Raw genomic sequence first — 22,421 nt, forward strand, 5'->3', positions numbered from 1 at the left:
AAACTATTTACATGACAGCATCAGCATTGAGTGTCATTGGTGTTGTCGTGGTAACAAACTATATAGGCCTACAGTATAGTAGTTTTGCAGCAATAAATACAGCAATGTGCTTGCAACTATTAAGTAAAATGTAAAACAAGAGTTTTCATACTCAATAATATAACTTTATTTTTTAACTTTTAATTTTTCTATGATCAGTGTGATCATTTATTTATTTTTGGTTCTTTTTTATTTTCACACTCACAGACAAACACACTCAATTGTTAGTGTGTGTGTCTGTGAGTGAGTAAGAGATACAGAGAGAGAGAGAGAAACAGAGAGAGAGGGGGGCGGTGGGTTGGAATGTCTTTGTGTGTGTATCTTCATTTGTAATGTTATTCATTTATACCGCAATTGCCTTTTATTTTTTTTATAAAACACAGCAAGAAAGTTTCAGACACTCAAAAAACTGGTTAGAGCCAGCAGGCAGTTAAAAAAAGAAAGAAAAGAAAACTTTGACGGCAGAGATGCAACCCGAGTCGCATTCTACCAAGCACTGTCTGAACCAACCCCACGGTTACTAGAAGTCTCCTGGGGACTAGGTACTAGGTCAAACTGAAGTATAAAACAAACCCGAAGCTGAAGAAACCTTAAATGTTAACGGGAAAGCCCCGCAGACCTGAGGGGGACAGCTGTTCACTTCTCCGTGTTCTGAGTGCGTGTGAGCGGAGTTGCACACAGCAACAGAAGGAATCTGTGTGTGTGGGGAGGGGCGCTGGGACTAGCCAATCACAGAATAGTGTAGGGGAGGGGCGCTGGGACTAGCCTATCGCAGAATAGTGTAAGGGAGAGGCGCTGTCACTAGCACTGTGACTAGCCTATCACAGAACGGAGACACAGTCAGTGGAGACTTTCATTGAATCCGATTACGGATATTGACTCGCATTACTCGTATGAAACTTGTACTCGGCAAAAGTGCTTTATCCGTACCGGATACTCGTTTCAGCCGAGTATTCGGCTCATCCCTAGTGTTTAGTCCCCAATAATATATTGAAATGGCATCTACTCCCTTAACATAATACCATTGTCTAAGATGGAATCAACTGCCCTACCATCAAAAATACAGCACCATTCCTTACCCAAATTCATCCTGTGTTGGCATGTCAACAAAAAGTAAGTTTTTCAGCCACACACATCTAGATTAAGGCATTACATTTATCTGCGCATATACTAATTGACAGTTTTACATACAGTACATGGTACAGCTAAAAACAAAGTGTATAAAAAATGATTTAAAATGACAACAAAACAAAAGTGAAAGACAACCACAGAGAACCACAGAAATGGGATGTAACAGAAGAACTTGTCTTCCAGGGGCACTTTACCATGTGGATGGCCTGTTGAATGAACGTACCTGTAACTCTATTGTGAGCTGATTTAGAGTTTCTTCTACAGGCAGCACCTCTGTGGAAACAAATGTTTTTTTTGCGGAGCTTAGTGTAAAGGGTTGGAACACACTATGCGTGGGTCTGACAATGCGAGACTAAGGGCCTTTCTCATATCCCAGTTTGTGCCTCCCTGAATTCCTCCCCTCAATTCCCCTCCTCGCGTCTTAGTTCCACCCACAGGAGATTCCAGTCGAGGAGTCAAGGAAAAGCATTAAGGAGGGAGTCGTCAAGGCAACGGGCCTTTCACAAACACGAGACGTTTCTGCCTCCGAGCCGTCATTAAAAGTGACGTCAGTTAAATGGGATGAGCAGCGCCACTGCATCAGCTGTCTGTCATTTTGTCATACGCAGCATTTTGTGATCTCCATTAGAGGAGCAGAAGTGTTCACGACAACTTCTACATATATGCTTTGAATTAAGTTCACAACGTGGATGAGAATGTACGGGGGTCGGACATTTTTACTTGGTGCGACAGTGGCCATCACAACCAAATGCCTAACCTTAACCCTTCCCTCGCCATAACCATAACCTAAGTCTAAGGGCGTTTCTCAGTACCAAGTATGCAAAGAACGGACTTGTGTTCTTGGGGAGAGCGTACTTGCTGACTGTACCTGGAAGAATGAACTCGCAAGTTCAGAAGCACACAAAATGCTGTTAACCGTTTTGAGATGAAGCGTTCTTCCTGTTGTTGCGCAACACCCCCAGCATAGAGGATGCTTGCCACTTTATAGTTAGCTTTGATGTGTGAATTCATAATAAAGCATGGGCGGTCACCTTTCACACCGCCTTTGTTGTTTTGTTATGTTTTCATCTAAAGTGCTATTAAGTATCACGGGCCAATAACTGTATAAATAACGACACAACGGCGAGAAAAAAATCCTTGTAACATTGTTCGGGATTCACTTTTAATTGAAATCAGAAAAGAAACGTTAAAATAGGTATTATAATTATAGATGGACTGGGTAACGTTAGCCACTGCCGTCGTCTTTACCGAGAAGCAGAAGAGGAGCCTGCCAGGAGGAGGATAGAGGAGGAGGAGGGGATATATCCTATAACAACAGTGGTAAAAATAGTTTTAAATATCTTACAATTGTGGACCTGGCTTTCCTCTTCCATTGTTGTTGCTGCAGTGGTCTGTCTAAATATGGGGCCAGAGGGGTCTGTGAGCTGACTGACTGACCGGCTCGCAAGAGTCATTTCCAGCTGGCGAGCTTGCTATGCTATTGCTATAAGCGCTTTACACCCAAATTGAATGCTGGGATACCGGCCCGGCCAAGTTCACACAAGTTACCATCTGATGTATCCTCGGCAAAATGGGCCTGTCGAGATCACATCCGGGGACTTTAAGTGTTCTTGGCGAAATGCTAACTTGTGTATTGGGTTAGTACTTTGGCCACCAAAACTTGACGTTTCACAAGAACACAAGTCCATAGAAGAACACAGATTGAGAAACGCCCTATGCCTAATCCTAAAACCAAGTCTTAACCCTCAATCAGCCCTTTAGTTATGGGGTCCAGCATTTTGGCCCGAAAAAGTGGGCCAAAATGTATCTCAAAACCTACATACTCAGAAATGGCACATACTAAGATAGGCTTATTGTGGGACTGCCTCTAGTGGCTGTAATTCTGTACCAAGGCTGAATTTTGGGGAAGAGACTTCAGATACAGTATTAGGGGACCACCAAGGTCTATATAAAAGAGACTTCAGATACAGTATTAGGGGACCACTAAGGTCTTTATAAAAGATACTTCAGATACAGTATTAGGGGACCACTAAGGTCTATATAAAAGAGACTTCAGATACAGTATTAGGGGACCACTAAGGTCTATATAAAAGAGACTTCAGATACAGTATTAGGGGACCACTAAGGTCTATATAAAGAGACTTCAGATACAGTATTAGGGGACAACTAAGGTCTATATAAAAGCATCCAAAGAGCACCATGTCATGGGACCTTTTAAAAGAGAACATACACATACTAGGCCTATAATTATAATAGCTATGACCTACATACAGAGTATGGCAATATATTTGTATGTAAAACACTACAAATGTTTGTATGAAAAGAAGTATACAAATCTAAAGGCTAGGCATACATTATATACACAAACGCACACTATGCATGGATCAGCTTTTTATCCGACTATAAGCTTAACGTCTACCACCTTCCACCCACCTGAAGGAATTATTTGCTCTGATTTAGAAACCTGCATGGACAATTAACTAGCTCTCGGCTGTCGCTGCAGGCGCCTTTGCTTTTCAAATGATGTATTAATGTATACATGTTTTTCTATAACGGTTTACTTTGATGATTAGAGATGCTGCTTTGAAAAGTTTCTAATGCGCTCAGAAATGCCACTGCAGCTGATATCTAAGCAGTAAGCTCTGAATTTAATAGAGGAATCGTAACTAGACCTTTTGGAAATAATCCTGATCATAATAATTATGATACTGTTTCTCGAGCATCTCTCAGGCGATCTACCAAATGAAACTGCCGGTCCGACAGCAGCTCTGCTATGTTCAACTTTTTAGAGAACGTTAATAGTATTTTCCTCGTGGATTGTGTATTATTTCACCCACCTGCTATTAATCAGCATAATCATTTGTAAGATGTGATTGGCCCAATCAATAACGTTAGATTAACCACGGAGCCACGGATATTCTCTCCCTCCCCCCTCCTTTTCTCTCTTTTTCTCTCCTCCTCTTGCTCTGGCACGCCTCTATGTTTACATGCGGCGGGTGAAAAGTCTTCTACATCAGTGTATCCTTGATTTGAACTCCTAGGAGGAGCCTCCTCGATGCTCGATCCACACTCCTTGACGACGTCCTTCAACGTGACGCGCTGACAACTGTTTTTAGGTCACAAGCCGGAGGATGAAGGAGTTGAGGGGGTACAAGTTTAGGAAATGGGAAAGGCCCTAATTCTACGTAATATACCTTAATTTTAGATATTTTAGATATTATCAAGGACCAAAACGAAAAGTTTAAATGCAGAGCTTTTTCCCCCCCATGCTCACCTGAGTCTAGTGGAGTCTGCTGGAGCTGTGGGATCTCCTTCATGAGTGCATCGTGGTAGGTGTGCAGGCCCCTGTGTGCGACCAGCAGGAGGCGGCAGAGCCTCCGGTGCCACGTATGAGCTCTCTGCAGGCAGTTTTCACTGGGCACGTAAAAGCTCCCCTGCAGAGAAGGGGACGCACAGGAAACGTCAGCCACTATGTCTGTCACCCCTCAGCAAATGGCCTGCCTTAATAACAGACATGTACACATACTTTTATAGTTCAAGTACACATGTAACACTTGTATAGGCTTGTCGCTGACCCGGTGTTAAAATAAAGGAGTATGTTTCTGAATGGGAACGAATAAGATCATTACTTCAAAGATCATAGGAAAACAAATGGCCCCTAAACACAGCTTGCTGCAAAGCTGTAAAAGCAGATCAATGTGTCCGAGGAGGATGTAAGGCATCCCGGCTATGAACTTTTAAAAGTTCACAAGTATCGGAAGTGGACCCTAAATCCAAGGCAGTTCCACGTTTGTCCAGGGCCTGATTGTTAAAGGGAACAAGAAATTGTGGACATAATGTGTTGTGTACATGAATGGATAGTTTTTTTTTCGGACAACATATAAAAGAAGAACTTACAACATGAAACTTAAAAGACATAAAAGTAACTCATTATGAAAAAAGAAAAAGCAAGATGGAGCAAATATATAAATAAATACTCTTGTCAGGAAGGAAGGAAGAAGCAAAATGCTTTTCAATTTATTTATTTTTATGTCAGTCTTTCATTTTAAAAATAATAAAAGCTGCAGATTAAATTTGTTGAGCTAAAATCACACATTGAAAAATTCACAAAGCTAAAGGAAGCAAGTGGCTTGATAAGGAATGTTAAAATCCAACAATTCCCGTAGTTCAAATACAGTCTGCTCCTGCTTTCCAGTGTTCTTAATATCTGCTGCAGTATGGACCATGTTTCCAGTAGATGGCTCTCTAACAATGCACTACAAGTATTAAGTGGATTCCACCATTGCAATTTAGAATGTGTTGAGTCCAGTGGTGGAGGAAGTATTCAGATTCTTTACTTAAGTAAAAGTACCAATACCACACTTTAAAAATACCCAATAATGTAAGTCCTGCATTGAAAATGTTACATCAGTAATAGTATGTAAGTATCATCAGGAAAATTTATTAAAAGTACAATTTCTCAATTCAGAAAAAATCCTCACATTTTAGAAACAGTTGCGTGTTAAATGGTCTAATCATGTCAGCTGGACTTATAAGCCGTTATATTGTTGGGTAGTTTAATTTATAATGAAACATCACATTTTATAAACAACATGTTTTTTATGTGCAAAAATCTTAATGTGTAAAGTAACTACTATCTAAAGCTTACAGATGAATGTAGTGGAGTAAAAAGTACAATTATTCTCTCTGAAATGTAGCGGAGTAGAAGTAAAAAGTGGCATGAGAAGAAAGTACTTGAGTAAATGTACTTAGTAAATGTACTTAGTTACATTCCACCAGTGGTTGAGTCCAAACTGCCACCCATTCCTAAAGCATTAATACGGCTATGTGATCACGTCACTCATTTCTGTTCCTGAAGAGCTAGTAGCATTCTACCCAGACAACTAGATTAGCTGTCCTGATCTGGAGCCAGGGATCCTTAACCCTCGTGTTCTTCCCGTCAACATTGAAAATCAACACTTTTGTTGAGGCTTTTTGTCAATCTTTTTAACTTTTTCTTATGATTTTTGTCCTATTATCAACACTTTTGACGCTTTTTTCAGTGTTTGTCACTTTTTTTGACGTTTTCAACGCTATGTAACACTGACTTCTGGGAAATCAAACAATGTTTGAGTTAAAAAAAAAGAAAGTAGGAATTATTTAGACTAAAATTAAAGGAATGGATGTTAATAGATAATCACAGACTGGAATATGTCAACTTTTACTCAATACTATTTCAAAACCACTTCAATTTGTTTTTCAAATATAATAAAGTTGAATGAGACACCCCAAAATGAATGAAAGTAGAGATGTGTACTTGCCAAAGAGCGTTGTGTGGAATCAGTCATGTTATTTTGGGTAAATAAAAAGAACGTTGATATAGGCAAACGGGTCAATTTGACCCGAGGACAACATGAGGGTCCAAATTGACCAGTGACTAGGATTGCTCAATTGTGTGAAAAAAAAATAATCAAAATTACGATTATTTTTGTCCAATTTTGGAATCAAGAGTATTTCAAACGGTTGCTCATTATGTTTTGGAAAAATGTGAACTTAAAAAGACTGAAACAGATTATCAAATAAACAGTGAAATCAACTTGTATTGTGTTATTTCTCTTAATACTTTTACTGTTTGACTTTTTTTTTGTGTTTATTTAGAACACCAGATTAAAGAAGGGCCACACGTTCACATCTAAGTGCACGACGTGAAGCGCCAGGTGCAGGTGTGTTTAGGGCCTGTCCGTAATATTTTTATTTTGAATCTTTTACATGTGTGTGTTGTTGCGTGTGTACGTACGTGTGTGTGTGTGTGTGTAACAAGCATAGTCCGCACGCTGTGCACGAGCCTAGGCGCATTTTACCGCTGCAATACGCCCAGGATGCACCTGAACACACCTTCCTGTAAGACCAGCACGCCCATGGGTGCAGGTGCATTTGCTATTTAAACAACGTGGGCGCTGGCTTTTTGTGATCGTTACAAGCCAAAATTGATTGATTGCCCGGCCCGATCAGTGACTGCCCTCGTCCGCTGGTCTGCTACCCAGCGACACCTCCTCATGTCTGAGATGTTTCGCCAGCGCCAGTGCGGCTCTGAGCTTTGAAAGGCATGTAATGCCTGAGTATCTAGGGATGAACTATAATTTGCCCCTAGCAGGTAAAGGCTCCAGCCCTATCATCATACCGGTGTGTGCTCTGTAATTGCAGCAGTATAGTACACCCGAAACCAGGAAGGAACATCTGTGTGTTAACTTTCATAATTCTTTTGGCCTTTTATAGAGGCCTGCCCGGATAAGTCTGCGAGTGAAAAATAGCTATTTTTCAGTATGAAGTAGTCATTATGCTGAAAAACAAAGTTTCTTACTGCGCTGACTACATCCAGGATGGCCTTCAGTCCTACAGTTTGCCTGCCGTAAGAATATATGCTTTTGTTGATGTAGTTTTTGTAATCCACCATCACACTGTGTCGTGGTATCTCAGCGTCCAATCACTGCTGCTGTTAACGAAATTTTTAGTTGGCAGAGGACAGCACATTTGACATGATTTCTTCATTATTATGATCATGAATTATTTCACCCCGAAAAGACCAGAGATGATCAGGTGTATGCCTTCTGACCGCTTCCCTTTCCTCTCAAAATGTTATTTTATGGTTAGGAGGCAGGGGTGGAATGTAACTAAGTACATGTTTAAAACTTAAGTTCAAATTTGATGTATTTGTACTTTACTTGGGTCTTTTCTTTTTAGTACTTTTAGTTAAAAGGATCTGAATACTACTTCTACCACTGCACAGAGGCAACTTTTTTTCCTTCCTTTTGAGATGCAACAGCTGATTTTATGGGAAATGTACAACGTGATTTTTTTTCTCCTTCCGGAAATAACATAACACTTGCAATGGCACTGGCAATGCTGTTGTGTTGAAAGGGAAAGTGCTGAATACGTAGTTCAGCCGCAGATAAAAAAAGCTCTAAATAAATAAAGGTGAAGGAGGAGACGGTGTACATTTCACCTGCAGCTATGTGGTACGTGGTGCTTGCGAGCTGAAGTCATTATGGTGATCAAACGAAACCCCCCTGCTTGGCTAAACGCAGAGCTTATTAAAGTGCCTAGCCAGGGGGGTGGGGGGAGAAGTACAAACGTGTGTGTGTGTGTGTGTGTGGGGGGGGGGGGGGGGGGAACCAACCAGGGCACTCATAAAGATTTAAAGTGTAGAATGAGACGTCTGCAGGGACTCAAGAGATGCAACGTTTTTACACCTTTACATAAATTGGAATAATTGGCAAAATGCAAGAGAAAACTACAGATGAGAGATGTCTCCTTTTTCACATTTCCTGTGTGAACACACTGCATACAGTACTCAAAAACTTGATAAGAATTGGTTTGTAGTATGGATTTCGAACATGCCGTATTTTCCTTTTAATGCAAGGCATATGGAATGGGGGAGCTCACAGCTGCAAAAAGTTAAAAAGGAGGAGGTTATCTTAGCTTTGCATAGCTATAAAGTCTGGAAACAGGGGAACAACTGGCTCTGTCAAAAGATAACAAATACACACATCAGCACCTCTAAAACTCACTGTTTAATATGTTATATCTCGGTAGGTAATCTGTACAAAAAAGTAAATTTAAAATTTAAAAATCATCAATGTGTGGTTTGGCCTGGCGTTACATACTGGAACTATTACTTAAGTGTGCACAGTGAGTATTTCCCAAAATGTCAAACTATTCCTTTAACTCAAGTTCCACTTAATAGCTTTTTTACCAGTTGGGTTCAGATATTGTGTACTGTGACGAGTAGTATATAAATACAATATGTGTACTATTATTACTATTAGTACTACTGCATGTACTCAGCAGAACAGATTGGATTGGCCAAACCAGGAAGACAACTCCTGGAATATTATTTCACTTCCTAAAACTGAATTATCACTTGTCACAGACCAGTCAATGCAAACCAGATCAGACTATGTGCCAAGTTGGTCTAAGCAGCTTTCTAAAGTAAATAAAGTACTACTGCTACTTGAGAACTACTGCTCTGAGATCATATGTGTGTTTACGTGATTAAAGGGTCATATTCATAACATCATTTTGTTCCTATAAATCAAGACATACTGTGTATAATCATGATTAATAATTATGATAAAAGCTTTTTCATTGTCATTGCAGTCATTATGCAATTGTGCAGCTTAACTACACTGTACATGGGCACAAAGGAACGAGATGGAGGGGACAAGACTACACCATCATGTCCAGTGAGAGCTGCTACCACTTCCAGATGCAAAGAACAGAGCCCAAATGCCTGGGCAGGTTGCTTAATCAGATTTTATAAATAAAAAAGCCACGGTGCAGCGCAGTAATTATCTGTGTGTTGGCCTCTGTTAGACTACACGGAGCCCCAACAAATTACTGATTCGGAGGGACAGACCAGTCCACGATCCGTAATCCAGATCAGAATGAGTCTCTGCTTGGCTCTTGGGCTGAATCCTATTGCTTCTGCGTGACACGCCAAAACAAATCATAACTAAATCCATCGGCCTCTGTCCTCAAACCAAGATCACATTTATGTCATCGCTTGGCATTTATCTGCATGCTTACAAAGGAAAGAGGGAGCAACCAGCTGAATGGATCCTGGCTCATTTTGAGCTGCTTTTTTAGCTTTTTGAGATAAAACAGGCTTTGACTGTGTGTGACTTTCTATTTGAGCGCAGCTGAACTGCTAAATGTTAACATACCTCAGAGATGACAGGCTTGCAGTAGCCAGCTCCAAACACAAGGTTCTCTACAGACATGGCAGACGGGTCGCTCGGGCTGTCTGGCGAGCCCTTCCCCAGCCAGGAGCCCTTCCCTGTACGTGCAAAGCTGCAGAGACAACAGGAAGGGACACATGCAGGGACAAACCATCAGTTTGTGTGAAGGAAGACAGATAAGCTGTGAGACGAGAGCTGCCACTGTTCTAATCAATCCTGTAGTAATCTATGTAATGCAGGGCTTAACACTGAGTATATGATGTTTACTGCTGAATTAATCGTTTAAGTGTTTGGATATATTGGATTCAAGCAGCTAACTGATAAAACTCTTAATTGTGATTGCCAAGACAAACAGGAAGTGCTAGCAGCTTAATCACTTGACTTCTTCTGTTCTTGATATATTATGGATTGCAATTATAGTTTTCACTTTCCATCTTCCCAGTTTGGCCAGTTCTAAAACTGTAAAAAAAAATGAAATTCTATATTTGACTGTTAGCTAAACCCCTCTGATGAATAGCAATTGTCCAACTATAGATTTTTGTAGAATTTCTTTTTTACTTCAAAGGCAGGCTACCTTCCTAATAATTATAATGTAATATTTATTCCTGTAATTAATTTGTGATTATTTGGCTTCTTTGTCTTTCTATTTACCTTGCCTACACAACCACTAGTCGTTATGCAAATGATTGCGTAATTAAGTCACAAATTTGCTAATAAGCTAATTTAGCTACGTTTTAGCGACTTTTGGAATTGGTGCTTGCTACTTTCATTGGAAAAGAGTTGGCAACACTGGTGCCGGACTTTAAAGTCAATATCCAACAGTGGAATTACAAATTCTGTTTTTGTCACATGAACATCACAATCCCCGCAAAATGACACGTTTCACTATTAGGATTTGATCCATTCAGTCCGTTAACGCTTGGAAAGTCTAGAAGAGCCAAAGGACAAGTTAGCGGAGGCTTAACTGGAAGTATATGACTCGTTTTATTATTCATCCATGGGCCTATCAAGCTGTAGCTTTCTTACTATGTTAAAGCAATGTGCGTGGGGCTGTAGAGTTTTACCCACCATTTAAAGAGTTAAAAAGGGGGTGTTGTGTTTTAGCCTTAAGGAATGTATTAAATGGTGATTAACTGCTCGAACGCAAGCTTGTCTGTGTAACTAGCTCAGAACCTAACCAAGCATTACTTCCAGGGCTTACAGGAAGCATGGTGTCACTGCCCGATTGGAGTCGAGTGCAGATTTGAGTCACGCATGCATCACTCTGCGACAAGTAGCCTTTCTTTAACCGTCTATGCAAGTAGCTTACAAGATGCTAACGAAAGACTTCTGTAATTAATGACGTTTGTTAACTGCTGGCTACATCTTAGCAATAAAATGCAACAAAGGTTGTCACGTAAATGGCATTTGGTCTAATGTTTGCAATCAAACAATCATATCTTGCTAAAACGTTTTTGAAATGGTTTCCATCTTCAGTTGTTTGTAATTTATCATTTCATGGATTTCACAAACTTCAGTATGACACGTTATGCCGTACACCGTTTAAATCTAAACATGCGCGACTCACATCGGGCAGTGACACACATCTTTAACTTACTAGGTTACATTTGCTCGTAACTGTAACACTCTTTATTTCAAAGGCAGTCCTGGATGCTACCAGAGTTTAGGCTAACGTTAGCAGCTTGATCCTCAAGGCCTTTTTCTCTTATAATGTTAAAAGTGAATTAACTATAACTGTTAGCTAAGCATTAAACTGGGTGAGGTTAAAATGGAAATTTGTCAACATTAACGATTCGGCCACAGAGTTGTTTTCAACCAACTCATGGAGCTGGCGTTAGCTTAATTAGCTAGCTAGTTACAGTTGTAAAAATCTGCCAGCCCAGCCCAGCCCATGGCCAGCCATAGTTGTCAGCTTTCAAAACAGATAGTGGTTAGCTAGAAATGAAAAGGTGCTTTTGTCTGTCCATGTCTGAAATCGAGGACGTTATATTTTGACTAGTAAATCTGCCACTGTTATAGATAGATAGATAGATAAACTGGATAAATCACACCAAAAAAGTTTACTGTTTTGTGTAAATTCAAGGTCTGCAAATGGTCCACAAACCTGTACCTGATTAGTGGCTGATGTAAGGCAACCAGTGAAGCATGTATGGAGACAGAAATGACGGACAGGTGGAAGTAGTCAAACATGACAGGGACGTGGTGGTGGAGGCCTCTCCGCGGGTGGAAGTGGAGGCAGAGGGTCCGACTGCTGATAATAGGAACAGTCGCTATCTCTGCCAGCCTGAGGAATGGAAGAAGAGCGACAGTAAGTTGCACTAATACACAATGACAAACACTTACTCTTAAACACACTCTTGTAATAGTCAACTGCAGACTTCTTGTTTTGGTAGGCTTCTTTCCCCATGTCTATGGCCTATTCCAGTTATACACATTCACCAATGGAAAGCATCAAAATATATTATATTTACTTTATTTATTTAAACAATATGTAAAAACACTGTAAAACAACTAAAACTCTGTATTGCAGTGCTACAGTGCTGATGCAAAACTACAGAGAGTACAGATTAATACAATGCATATTAAGTGGTTTTATCTCACACATTACAAAGAAATGTCATATGTATTTGTTCTGACTCTGGAGAGCCTGTAGCTCAAAGCAACAGGTCTTTAAAAGATCTGAGAATGTGGACAACTGCTTAACAAATAATCTAACATCATCATTGAGCCATATATTTACGGAGCCCCAGAGGGGACATGGGGGAGCCAAAAAAAGAAAAGAAATACTTGTGTGTTCTCTCGCAAAACTTTATCGGGTTTGGGAGGAAGAAAAAGTCAATAAACTTCCGGCTCAGTTTGTCAATGTGGAAACCATCACAACAATGTAGCACACACACCTGGGGGAGAAGTTCATAACCCTGTAGTGTAGGGATGCCCACTGCCAAGCCCTAATTTATAGTCTGTAAATTTAAGGCCAATAAAAAATAGAATGATTATGAACCTCTTCCATTGGTGTGTGCACTTTGTTGTTTCCCGTAAGGACATTGACTTTTTAGCAACAAGTCAACAACCATGTCCTCTTAGGGCTCTGTATATATTGTCCTGAAATTGAGTTGGAGAGAAAGGGTCTGAATCTTGACTTGAATTGAAATGGAGACCTAGCTATCCTACAGGCACACGGACTCTGAGTAAAAGAAACCAGTGCCCACGATATGATATAGACAAAGGGCTTCATAACTCACTCCTGTGTAGTGTTGACAAGTACTATAATCACATAGGTATGACAAAAATGGGGAATTAACAGCTTAAGCACACAAATGCTCTTCACTGATGTGCAGCTGCTGGTTCAAACAAGAGCAGTTCCCCCAACAAAAACATTGCCTTTCACCATATGCTAATGCAAACTATTTATTCTTGTATGTGTCCCAAGCAAACAGACAAATCACAGTAATTGTGTATTGTTAGCAGAGAAGTTGGGATCCGGTGCTTAAATATATGGCTATGAGCCAAAAGACGTAATAGCCCTTATTCATGCCTAGTTTGCATTCTCACTCTTGCATAAAAGCTGGAACAGGGAAAAAGTCAGTCTCTCTCTCTCTCTCTCTCTCTCTCTCTCTCTCTCTCTCTCTCTCTCTCTCTCAAACACGCACATACACACACAAACACCCATTTCCAAACTGCTCAAAAACCTACTGTTGCTCATTGTCGGTGAAATGCAGATCCAGCTTCAACTGAAAGTCCACCTCACTCAAGGCTTCTTCCACCTGCAAAACAACACAGGCACAGCAGTGTTAGTGTACTGCTTTAACATTATAGGAACAAGGTGACATGGAAGGGGGCACACACAATAATGGAAACGCCACACAGAAACATAACACCATCGTCCAGTTGTCATGGAAATAAGACAAGCTCTACTGCTGTTTAAGCTTGAATGCCAGTTTGTACATTTATTATTTTAGTCTTCAACATTAGACCGCAAATAGAGGTGCAAAGAGAACAAGTCATTTCTGCTAGGGAAATCTATGTAATGTTTAAAGGGATACTTTGCCTATTTTAGACCAGCTCTTGGTGTCATCCACTGTTATGTTCTCTGCCTTGCTTATTTAGGGCCGACACTTCTTCCTGCATTGGCACTGAACATTGGCATTGCATGTAAATCAAGAGGCAGTGGAATCTTCCAATATGGACATAAATTTATAGAATTAGAGGGCTGTATAGGCAAACACAAAACATGTTAAAATGTTTCCGTCAGTGATGGAGTACTCCAATCCTGGCTGTTCACTGGTCTTGTGACTCGACTTGGATATGACTCAATAATGACTTGGATTCCAGGATTTCCAAAATCGGACTTGACTATTTATGACATGAAACATTTACGAAATTGGACTTTACTATTTATGACATGAAACATGAGTGAGTAACATATCCGTGTGACATATGATGGACATTTACACTATACATATGACATGAATGAATTTATCTATTTGGCATAGAAATTAATGTGATCAACCTTGTTTGCAATGCTGATTTAGTTATTTTTAATCATTCACTGTGTCATCTACAACCTATTACACTGCCTTTTATTTGAAAGGCCCCCAATTTTATATTGGGGGCGGCAGCTCAGTCCGTAGAGAGTTGGGTTGGGAACCGGAGGGTCGCTGGTTCAAGTCCACAAATGGACCAAAGTATGGAGGTGGACTGGTAGCTGGAGAGATGCCAATTCACCTCTTGGGCACTGCCTAGGTGCTCTTGAGCAAGGCACCAAACCCCCAACTGCTCAGGACGCCTTTCCATGTGCAGCCCCCCCACTCTGACATCCCTCCATTTAATGCATGTATAGGTACTGAGCATGTGTGTGTAATTTAGGCCTAACAACAGAGTGTAAATTGTAATTTCTCCTTGTGGGACTAATAAATGATATATTATTTATTTGTTTAGTTTTATGTATTACTGTTATGTTGAAAGAACCATAGAATACCATGGTGTATGGAAATAAAGAGCACCTATTTGAATTTCAAATACAAAGTGGAAAACAAAAGATTGGGGTGAACTACAAAGGCAGGTCCACATTTGGAGTCTTTTAAAGACTGAGCTGTAGTGTTGCTAATTATTATATTCTTCCTCTCTTTCTTCTTACATTTGTCTAAAATGTACTCACATTGTACAGCAAACATACAAATTGTTGCAGTTCTGCCCGATATCGATGTTCGGATTGATTAAGCATACAGGATAAGGGTGCCCACAGGGGAAATGAGGGGCTATTTTTGTCTGTGCTATCTGTAGCTGTGAGCGGCAGATAACCTCCGGAAGGTTAATGAGCGGGGAGCCTTCGGGAGAGCTTACAGCTGAAATCTGATATGCCTTGAAGCTCCTCTGTCTCCACACCTCCACACGACATGTCTATGTTTAATGAAATCTTCTAAAATTAGGAGCCATGCCGAGCCATGTGAGACACATTATCCACATTCTGACTGCAGCCGGGATCTTTCCACAGTAACCCAACCATCCGTACCGTAGACATATGTCAGAGCAGCTGAGCGATGGCGCAAGGTAATGTCAATTCCTGAGCTATGGCTATCACATGGATGATTAGCTATGAGCGGGGGCCATCGCTACTCCCCCACATCGTAACCTCGAGCCTGTCTCATAGCTGTCACCACTGATCAATTTGAGCTCCAGTGACTCCCAACAACAAAAGGAGATTTCAAGATGTTGCCCATGGTGAAACCATAAAGGACAGGACATCAATAACTGTTTGGCAGATTTACACACCTGATCATTTCAACTCAACATGGGCAGTCAGGGACACGGCAATTCACATGTGTCTGTCAATTGAAGCACATTAATTCCCTCCATTTGTTTTTATCCGAATTAAGTGATATCGAATGAAAAATGCCTAATGGAAATAGTTAAATTCGATGGAATTTCAAGAATATCGACTCAAAGGAAATACGTTCATTGATGTATATACGGCTTAAGCTATAAATGCTGATGGAAACGTTATTTGTCAATAAATAATGAATTGCGATTAAGTTTTAGGTCATTTTATGCTTGCAACCCGCCAAAAAAAGAAGTTTTAGTCAATTTCCGCCCAGTATTTCCACTCTGTTTGCACACATGGCAGGTGTCAACAAAGACAAATGTCAGTGGACGGACGAGGAGACATGAGACTTTTTGAATTAAAGTTATTAAGAACTCGTGAAAGAAATGGACAACAAAGGTTAGGACAAGCCGTGGGACGTCCTGCGGAGGAATTGGAAGGCACTCTAACAGCGAGACATGTGCTTTATTGCATGAGTTTTTTTACCAAACTTCAGAAAATTCGATAGACAAGTGGATGGAAACGTAGCCAGAGTCTAGCCTCTTGAAATTCACTGGAAAATATATGATTTTCTCGCCTAAATTTTTACCCCCTAAAACATGCTGCAGTTTCCACATGCTTTGGCCCTCTGTGATGACCCTGAGTTCATTGTGAAGCTAACACTCTCAACTTGTTGTTTCTAGTGGCATTGTGACACTAGGCCTTACTGACACAGAGCTACAGAGGTTAGAACACAGAATTTCTATTTCCGTCCAAGTAAATCATCTGAAAAATTAATAAAAATCACTACTGTAAGCATATTACAACTGCTATATACTAAAATAGTACCCTAGCAACATGTCTCAACTTTGAACAGAAAAAATCCAGAAGAAAATTGCTTATAAAATGGATTTTATATGAATGTTTTTCTACAGATATGTCTGTGCGTTTGTCTAATTTCTTATTTCTAAAAAAGCCCAAAAAGTGCAAAATACATAACTTCTGAAATACAAAAACACATCCACATCACTCACACACATGCCTGAAATAAGTAGATACATAGATAAAAGGAATAAGTAATCATAATTTGATAAAATGTTAAAATGCTATAAGAAGGCCATATTTTTGGCTTTCAGACAGTTGGAGTCAACTCAGGGATAGGTTTTTGGCCATGTCTGGTACCATTCAACTCGTCTGTTTACTGGCTACACAGGGATGCCAGTTTTATGACCTGTCCTTCTAATTGGTGCGTTCTACTGTCATTCTTTCCCACGTGGGCCCAATGGGGGCTGTGCGATATGATTGGCTTAGTTTGAGTGTATCTCTTGATAGAATCATGCTATTGGCTAGCAACCAGGTCCATTGGAACGTGCTGGCACCACAGATTACAATGACGTGTCGACATGCTTTCTAGCGCGCACAGGGAAAAAGTTACACGCGATCAAAACCGAGAAATGATGCATGATCCCAATTTCGAACCACCAGTGGTACATTGAACGCAAAACAGGCTAGAATAGTTCAGACAGAATTTTTTTGAAAAAGGAGATTACCTTTGCAACTAAGAGTTGCAAAGTAAAATGCATTTCATTTGTTTGGTCGTCAGGTCCTGCCTTAGAGTTAGGGTTATGGTTAGCCCCTTGCACTATTTTGCTTTTGGGGTCCCAAACTACAGCCAACCATTTCATCAACTTTTCAAAACCAGTGATATCTCTGGTTAAAAAGGAAATAACTGCAATTAGGTACGCCCAGGAAAGGATGAGGACCTGGCCCTGTTTGCAGGTCCAACATTTACTAGGGCATTTACACCTACTGTGTCGGCTGTTAAGTATTCTTCCTTTAAGAGTCTCTTCAGTACCGGTGTGCTGGACTGTTGTGAAGAGCTCACACACTTACCAATTTGTAATGCTTGTGCCTAACTGTATATTTGCTACAGTTTCTGCACTTCCCTGAAGCAATGCGATGCAGTGTTTGGGTAGCACAATAATCAATAGTTTTCAGGCTGGGGAGGTCAGACTCTAAACCCCCAACAGAAGCTTAAAAGATAAATCTGATGGGATGTGAGGTGATTAACGGGATGGAACGGAGGAAAAAAGGTCATGTCTAGTCTGTTTTTTGTCTGGTAATCCTGTATTTTAAGGACTTTAAGTCAAAATCAAAATTAGGTTGAACTGACGCGTTTCAATGACCCATTGGGTTGTCGGGAACTGTTTGTGTTTTGTTATGTTTTCTAAATATAACAAAAGGGGAACTGCTCACCCATAGCAGAACCTAACACACAATCACTGTATTCTCTGAACAAGTCTGTCCAAGTCTATGGCCAATACTACTTCTACCACCAAATCTTTTATATATATACAGTATATGTGTATACAGAATATATATATATATACTGTATATACACGCACTAATGAACCAAACTATCATTTGTAGACATTTCACGCTACTTTAAGCAAATTATTTACCATATTCAGCATGATTATATGACTTCTTCATTACCCACCTTGACAACAACGCAAGTATTGTTTTCTGTTTGTGTGTGTGTGTGCTTCATCATTGAAAAATGTGGTCCTGAAGACACAAACGCCAAGTACCACAGAAGTGGATTTGAGTACCTAGCCATGTGTTTATATATACTGTAAATCTGTCTATATGGAGAGATATCATCACGTGTTAGCGTCACAACTTCACGGGTGTGTAGTTCAGATAAAAAATCAGGGGGTCAGGCCTATGGACCCCAAACTTTACACCCCTTGCCCACTTTGGCATCGTGACTGGAGTGATCCCATTGCAAGATCGTCATTACTGCGTTGATTAAATGGCTTTAATATCTCTGTCATGAAAAGGAAGTATTGTTGATTTAGACAGGCAGAGTGGGGACCAGAAACGTGTGTAGACGAGAATTGTGGATGATAAAATGCATTAATTAACGGCCATTTAATTGAACTGCATGTATCATACATCTGTCTTCCCTGTAATAATCTTTCAAGCATTTACCGCCAGGCTACTGATGAAATGCAAGCAGCCAATGTCGTTCTTCATTCTCAACCAAAAGTGTGTGTGTCTGTCTGCGTGTGTGTGTGGGGGAAATGTCACCAGCATGACTCACCCTTTCTCCGTCCAACAGCAGGTGGACTTTGAAGATCATACAGTCATTCACGGTAATCTCCTCATTTCTGTAAAGGATCTGAAATATCCGGCTGAACACAGTGCCGTCGTAAACCCCTGCAGAGCTGAAGCCGCATTCTCCTGGTGTGGGACACAACAACATGCACAATTAACACAAACAACAGTCTTACAGAATTCCTGTAAAAGTCAGCAATGACATTAAATGCAGAGCTTTTACGGTACTAAACCAAATGAATAGCCAAATGGTTGGACACGAAATTGGAAACAAAATGATTTAAGTAAACTGTTCTTCATATCCAGAAATAAAATTAGGCCTTTTAAATGGCAAATACATCCTGATATTTGCAGTATGTTCCAATTTGTGAATATGTACCCAGATTTGCGAGTCTTGCAAATGTGTTACCTAACATCTGCAAATGTTTACTGGGGGATCTGAGTGGGTATATTTAGATTGAGTAACATGTGCTAAGATTTATGAATATGTGTATTTCAATCAGGAGAGACATGTTTGCAGATATAAAAAAAGGTTTATTGTATAGCTCAGTAACAAAGTCTTTGGAGATTAGACTCCGTCGTTTTGCTAATAGTTCGTATATGCGGTAGAGAACCATTATAACCCCCCGATGGAATCTAGACAACGGTGTTGGCAAGCTGGAGTGGATGACTGGAGGTGGAAGGGGGGTGTGGAGGGTCGCACTCTTTGCCTGCAACAACAGCTGACAGCATTGAAACAGATTTAAAGCAGGGCTGTGACTGTGATAATGTGACTGATTGGCCCTTAAATTCTTCTACAATTCGGATTGGTTCAGCAAGAAGGTGATGCCTCCAACAGCTGATTCGATTTAGGACAAAAGGGGTTGATTAAGAGTTGATAAGAAAATAATTTACGCTGAGCTACATTAGTATTGCAGTGGCAGCTCAAGTTTTCTCTAACTGATATCCAGTTTCCCTGCACTTTCAATGAAGCTTCTAGCTTTCTGTTTGCCCAATTTGTATATCCAAAAGGTGCCATGATGAGGAAATAACATTAAGTGAGCCATCCAGACACCATAGCACAAATCATATACAACAAATATATATATATATATATAATATATAATACAACAAATAATAAAATGTGTGCAAAGGAAAAGTCCATGCGAGCAAGAAAGTTGGTCTTCGTTGGTCTTCTACGTCAACCATGCATTCTTTACTTCCTTACACCTATCGCTCCATGTTCATGGAGCATAGGCTGTTGACCACCGTTTGCCAGAGTCTTCTGTCCAGGGCTTGCCTTTACAGCTCTGTCCATGTCTGCTCGCTCTGCTTGATGTCTGTCTTGCGGTCCCTTCGCCACATATTTTTGGACTGCCCTTTCTTTCTTGGTCCATCTAGGGTCTGCCTGGAGGTGCTTGTATTTGGTTTGCCGAGTGCTTGGCCAATCCACCCCCCATATTCTCCTCCTCTCCTTGATCTCTTCTTCCAAAGGTCGTCGTCTCTGTCAGAGATAATGGTTGCTGATGTTATCTGGCCAGCGGATGCTCAGGACCCCCCACAGGCAACTGTTAATGAATGTTGTTACTTTCATCATTGAGTTCCTGGTTGTCCTTTCACGTCTGTTATCTGTAGCTTTGTCCGCCAGCTGATTTCTTTGGAGGTCTTTATTATCCAGTCTATAACCAGGATGAAGAGAAAAGTGGGCAGTAAACAGCTGTCTGAGGCCAGTCTTCATTTAGAAACTTTGATTAAGCTGTCCTCCATGGATAACTCTGCAGCTCATCCCTTCGCAGGAGTTTGTGATCATGTTGTTCAATTTCCTGAGATATAACACCTTCTCGTTGTCTATCAAGTTGATACAGAGCAGATAGGTCTATTTCTATGATTGCTCAACTCTAATACTAAGAGTTGCAATCTGGTCCACACATAATCTATTCTGCTGAAAGCGGGTCCAGGGCTTCTTTTATTTGCTCCATGAGGACGCTGTTGAAGATATTATTCTAATGGGAAGCATGCTTCCTCTGTAGTCAGGAAATTTGCTGACGTCTCCTTTCTTGGGGAGCTTGACCAGGTAGCCTTCTTTAAAGTCTGCTGGTACTTCCTCCTCCCAGAACCTTTCAAATAGCAGCATCTGCAGCATCAGACATGCATATTCACATGTAATGAACAATTATAAATCCAACCTGATCTCACAGAAATACATGAAATGACAACGAGCTCATGTGATGTGATGTGAGTCGATATCAGATGTGAGTTGCGCATGCGTCACTTTGCGACAAGTAGCATACAAGATTGTAACAAGAGAATACTGTAATGTCAGCACAGTAAAAATGGACCTACTAACAATGTTTGTTCACTGCTGGCTACAAGTTAGCATCAAACACAACAAAGGCTGTCAGTTGAACTGCGTTTTGAGCTAACGTTAGCAGTCAATCATAGATTGCTAAAACGTTTTTGAAATGACTGCAACTTAGCCACAAGCTAGCAATCAATCACAACAATGGCTGTTAGTTGAACTGCGTTTTGAGCTAACGTTAGCAATCAAACTATCATAGATAGCTAAAACGTTTTTGAAATGAGTTCCATCTTATGTTATTGTTTGTAATGAGAAAAGTTTATTACAAATTTCAGTATGACACATTATGCCGTAAAACATTCAAATCTGAGCATGCATGACTCAAATCTGCACTTGACTCACATCGGGGATAGACAGTGGCATATGATGCTTAAAATTATGTGTCAGCAGTGCAGAGACAATTTAGGTTTAGGCAAAAAAAAAAAAAAAAGCTTGCTTAGGTTTAGGCAAATATCACTGTTTGGGTTGACATACATTCTGTACGTGTAGTATTCTACGTAGGCTCTGTAACGTAACTTAAATACGCTACGTAATTACTCCTATCGACTGACACATTCTCCCTGGCTCCCCTGCTGTCCAGCTGCATGCCGTGATATGTCTCTGAAATCCCCTGCTGAGGTTGTGCTCTTTTCAGTCTCATTCTTACTCTCCCTTCTTCTGTAGGCCTCCTCCTGATAACGCTGTCACTACTAGCAGCATCAAGCAGCTCCAGCCGGGAGGACAGATGTGTGGGAGGATGAGACCGCGTATATCCTCTGGGTATGTGTTGTGTTTGGAAGGAGTTGTGTCTCTGTGTTAGCACCATCGCCTCACAATCTGACGAATGTGACGGATATTTTTGTTACATTGCCTTGTGTTTGTTTGTGTTTTCAAAATCACGCGTTTTATCACGATAGGATATTATATTGATTCTTTGGAAAACTATACAATATTTACTGATATCACAGAGTCTGCCACAATAAGATTTCCATCCAGTTTAGGGGCATATACAAGACAACACATAAGCCCATTTAACACAATAGTTACATTTAAGTATATTCATAAAAAGCAACCAAAATATGATTTTAAAATTTCATAACTGAGCTTTTCCATCTTTTAACAAATAACAATTTTTAATAAAAAGAATACCAATAAAGCGTGAATTTTAAAATAAAGGCCCATCTTAAAGATGAGGACTTGTAGTAGAACCCTACCGATAAATGATTCTGAAGGCCGATACTGATACAAATATTTGGCTATTTAAAAATCCGATACGACGATATATCGGCCAATATAT

General features: G+C 40.3%; 1 protein-coding gene across 1 annotated transcript in view; it reads right to left on the reverse strand.

The window, feature by feature from the left end:
- The window catches only part of fam135b (family with sequence similarity 135 member B), a 59,614-nt gene that overhangs the window by 8,871 nt on the left and 28,322 nt on the right, over window positions 1–22,421 (reverse strand). The window contains exons 4-9 of the mRNA XM_034891404.1: window positions 18,794–18,933; window positions 13,581–13,651; window positions 11,998–12,171; window positions 9,873–9,999; window positions 4,445–4,604; window positions 1,394–1,443 (exon numbers count right to left, since the gene is read on the reverse strand). Coding sequence (XP_034747295.1) covers window positions 1,394–1,443; window positions 4,445–4,604; window positions 9,873–9,999; window positions 11,998–12,171; window positions 13,581–13,651; window positions 18,794–18,933 — 722 coding nt within the window. The remainder of the gene's footprint in view (window positions 1–1,393; window positions 1,444–4,444; window positions 4,605–9,872; window positions 10,000–11,997; window positions 12,172–13,580; window positions 13,652–18,793; window positions 18,934–22,421) is intronic.

This window comes from Etheostoma cragini, chromosome 14 (assembly GCF_013103735.1).
Source record: "Etheostoma cragini isolate CJK2018 chromosome 14, CSU_Ecrag_1.0, whole genome shotgun sequence".
NCBI lineage: Eukaryota > Metazoa > Chordata > Actinopteri > Perciformes > Percidae > Etheostoma > Etheostoma cragini.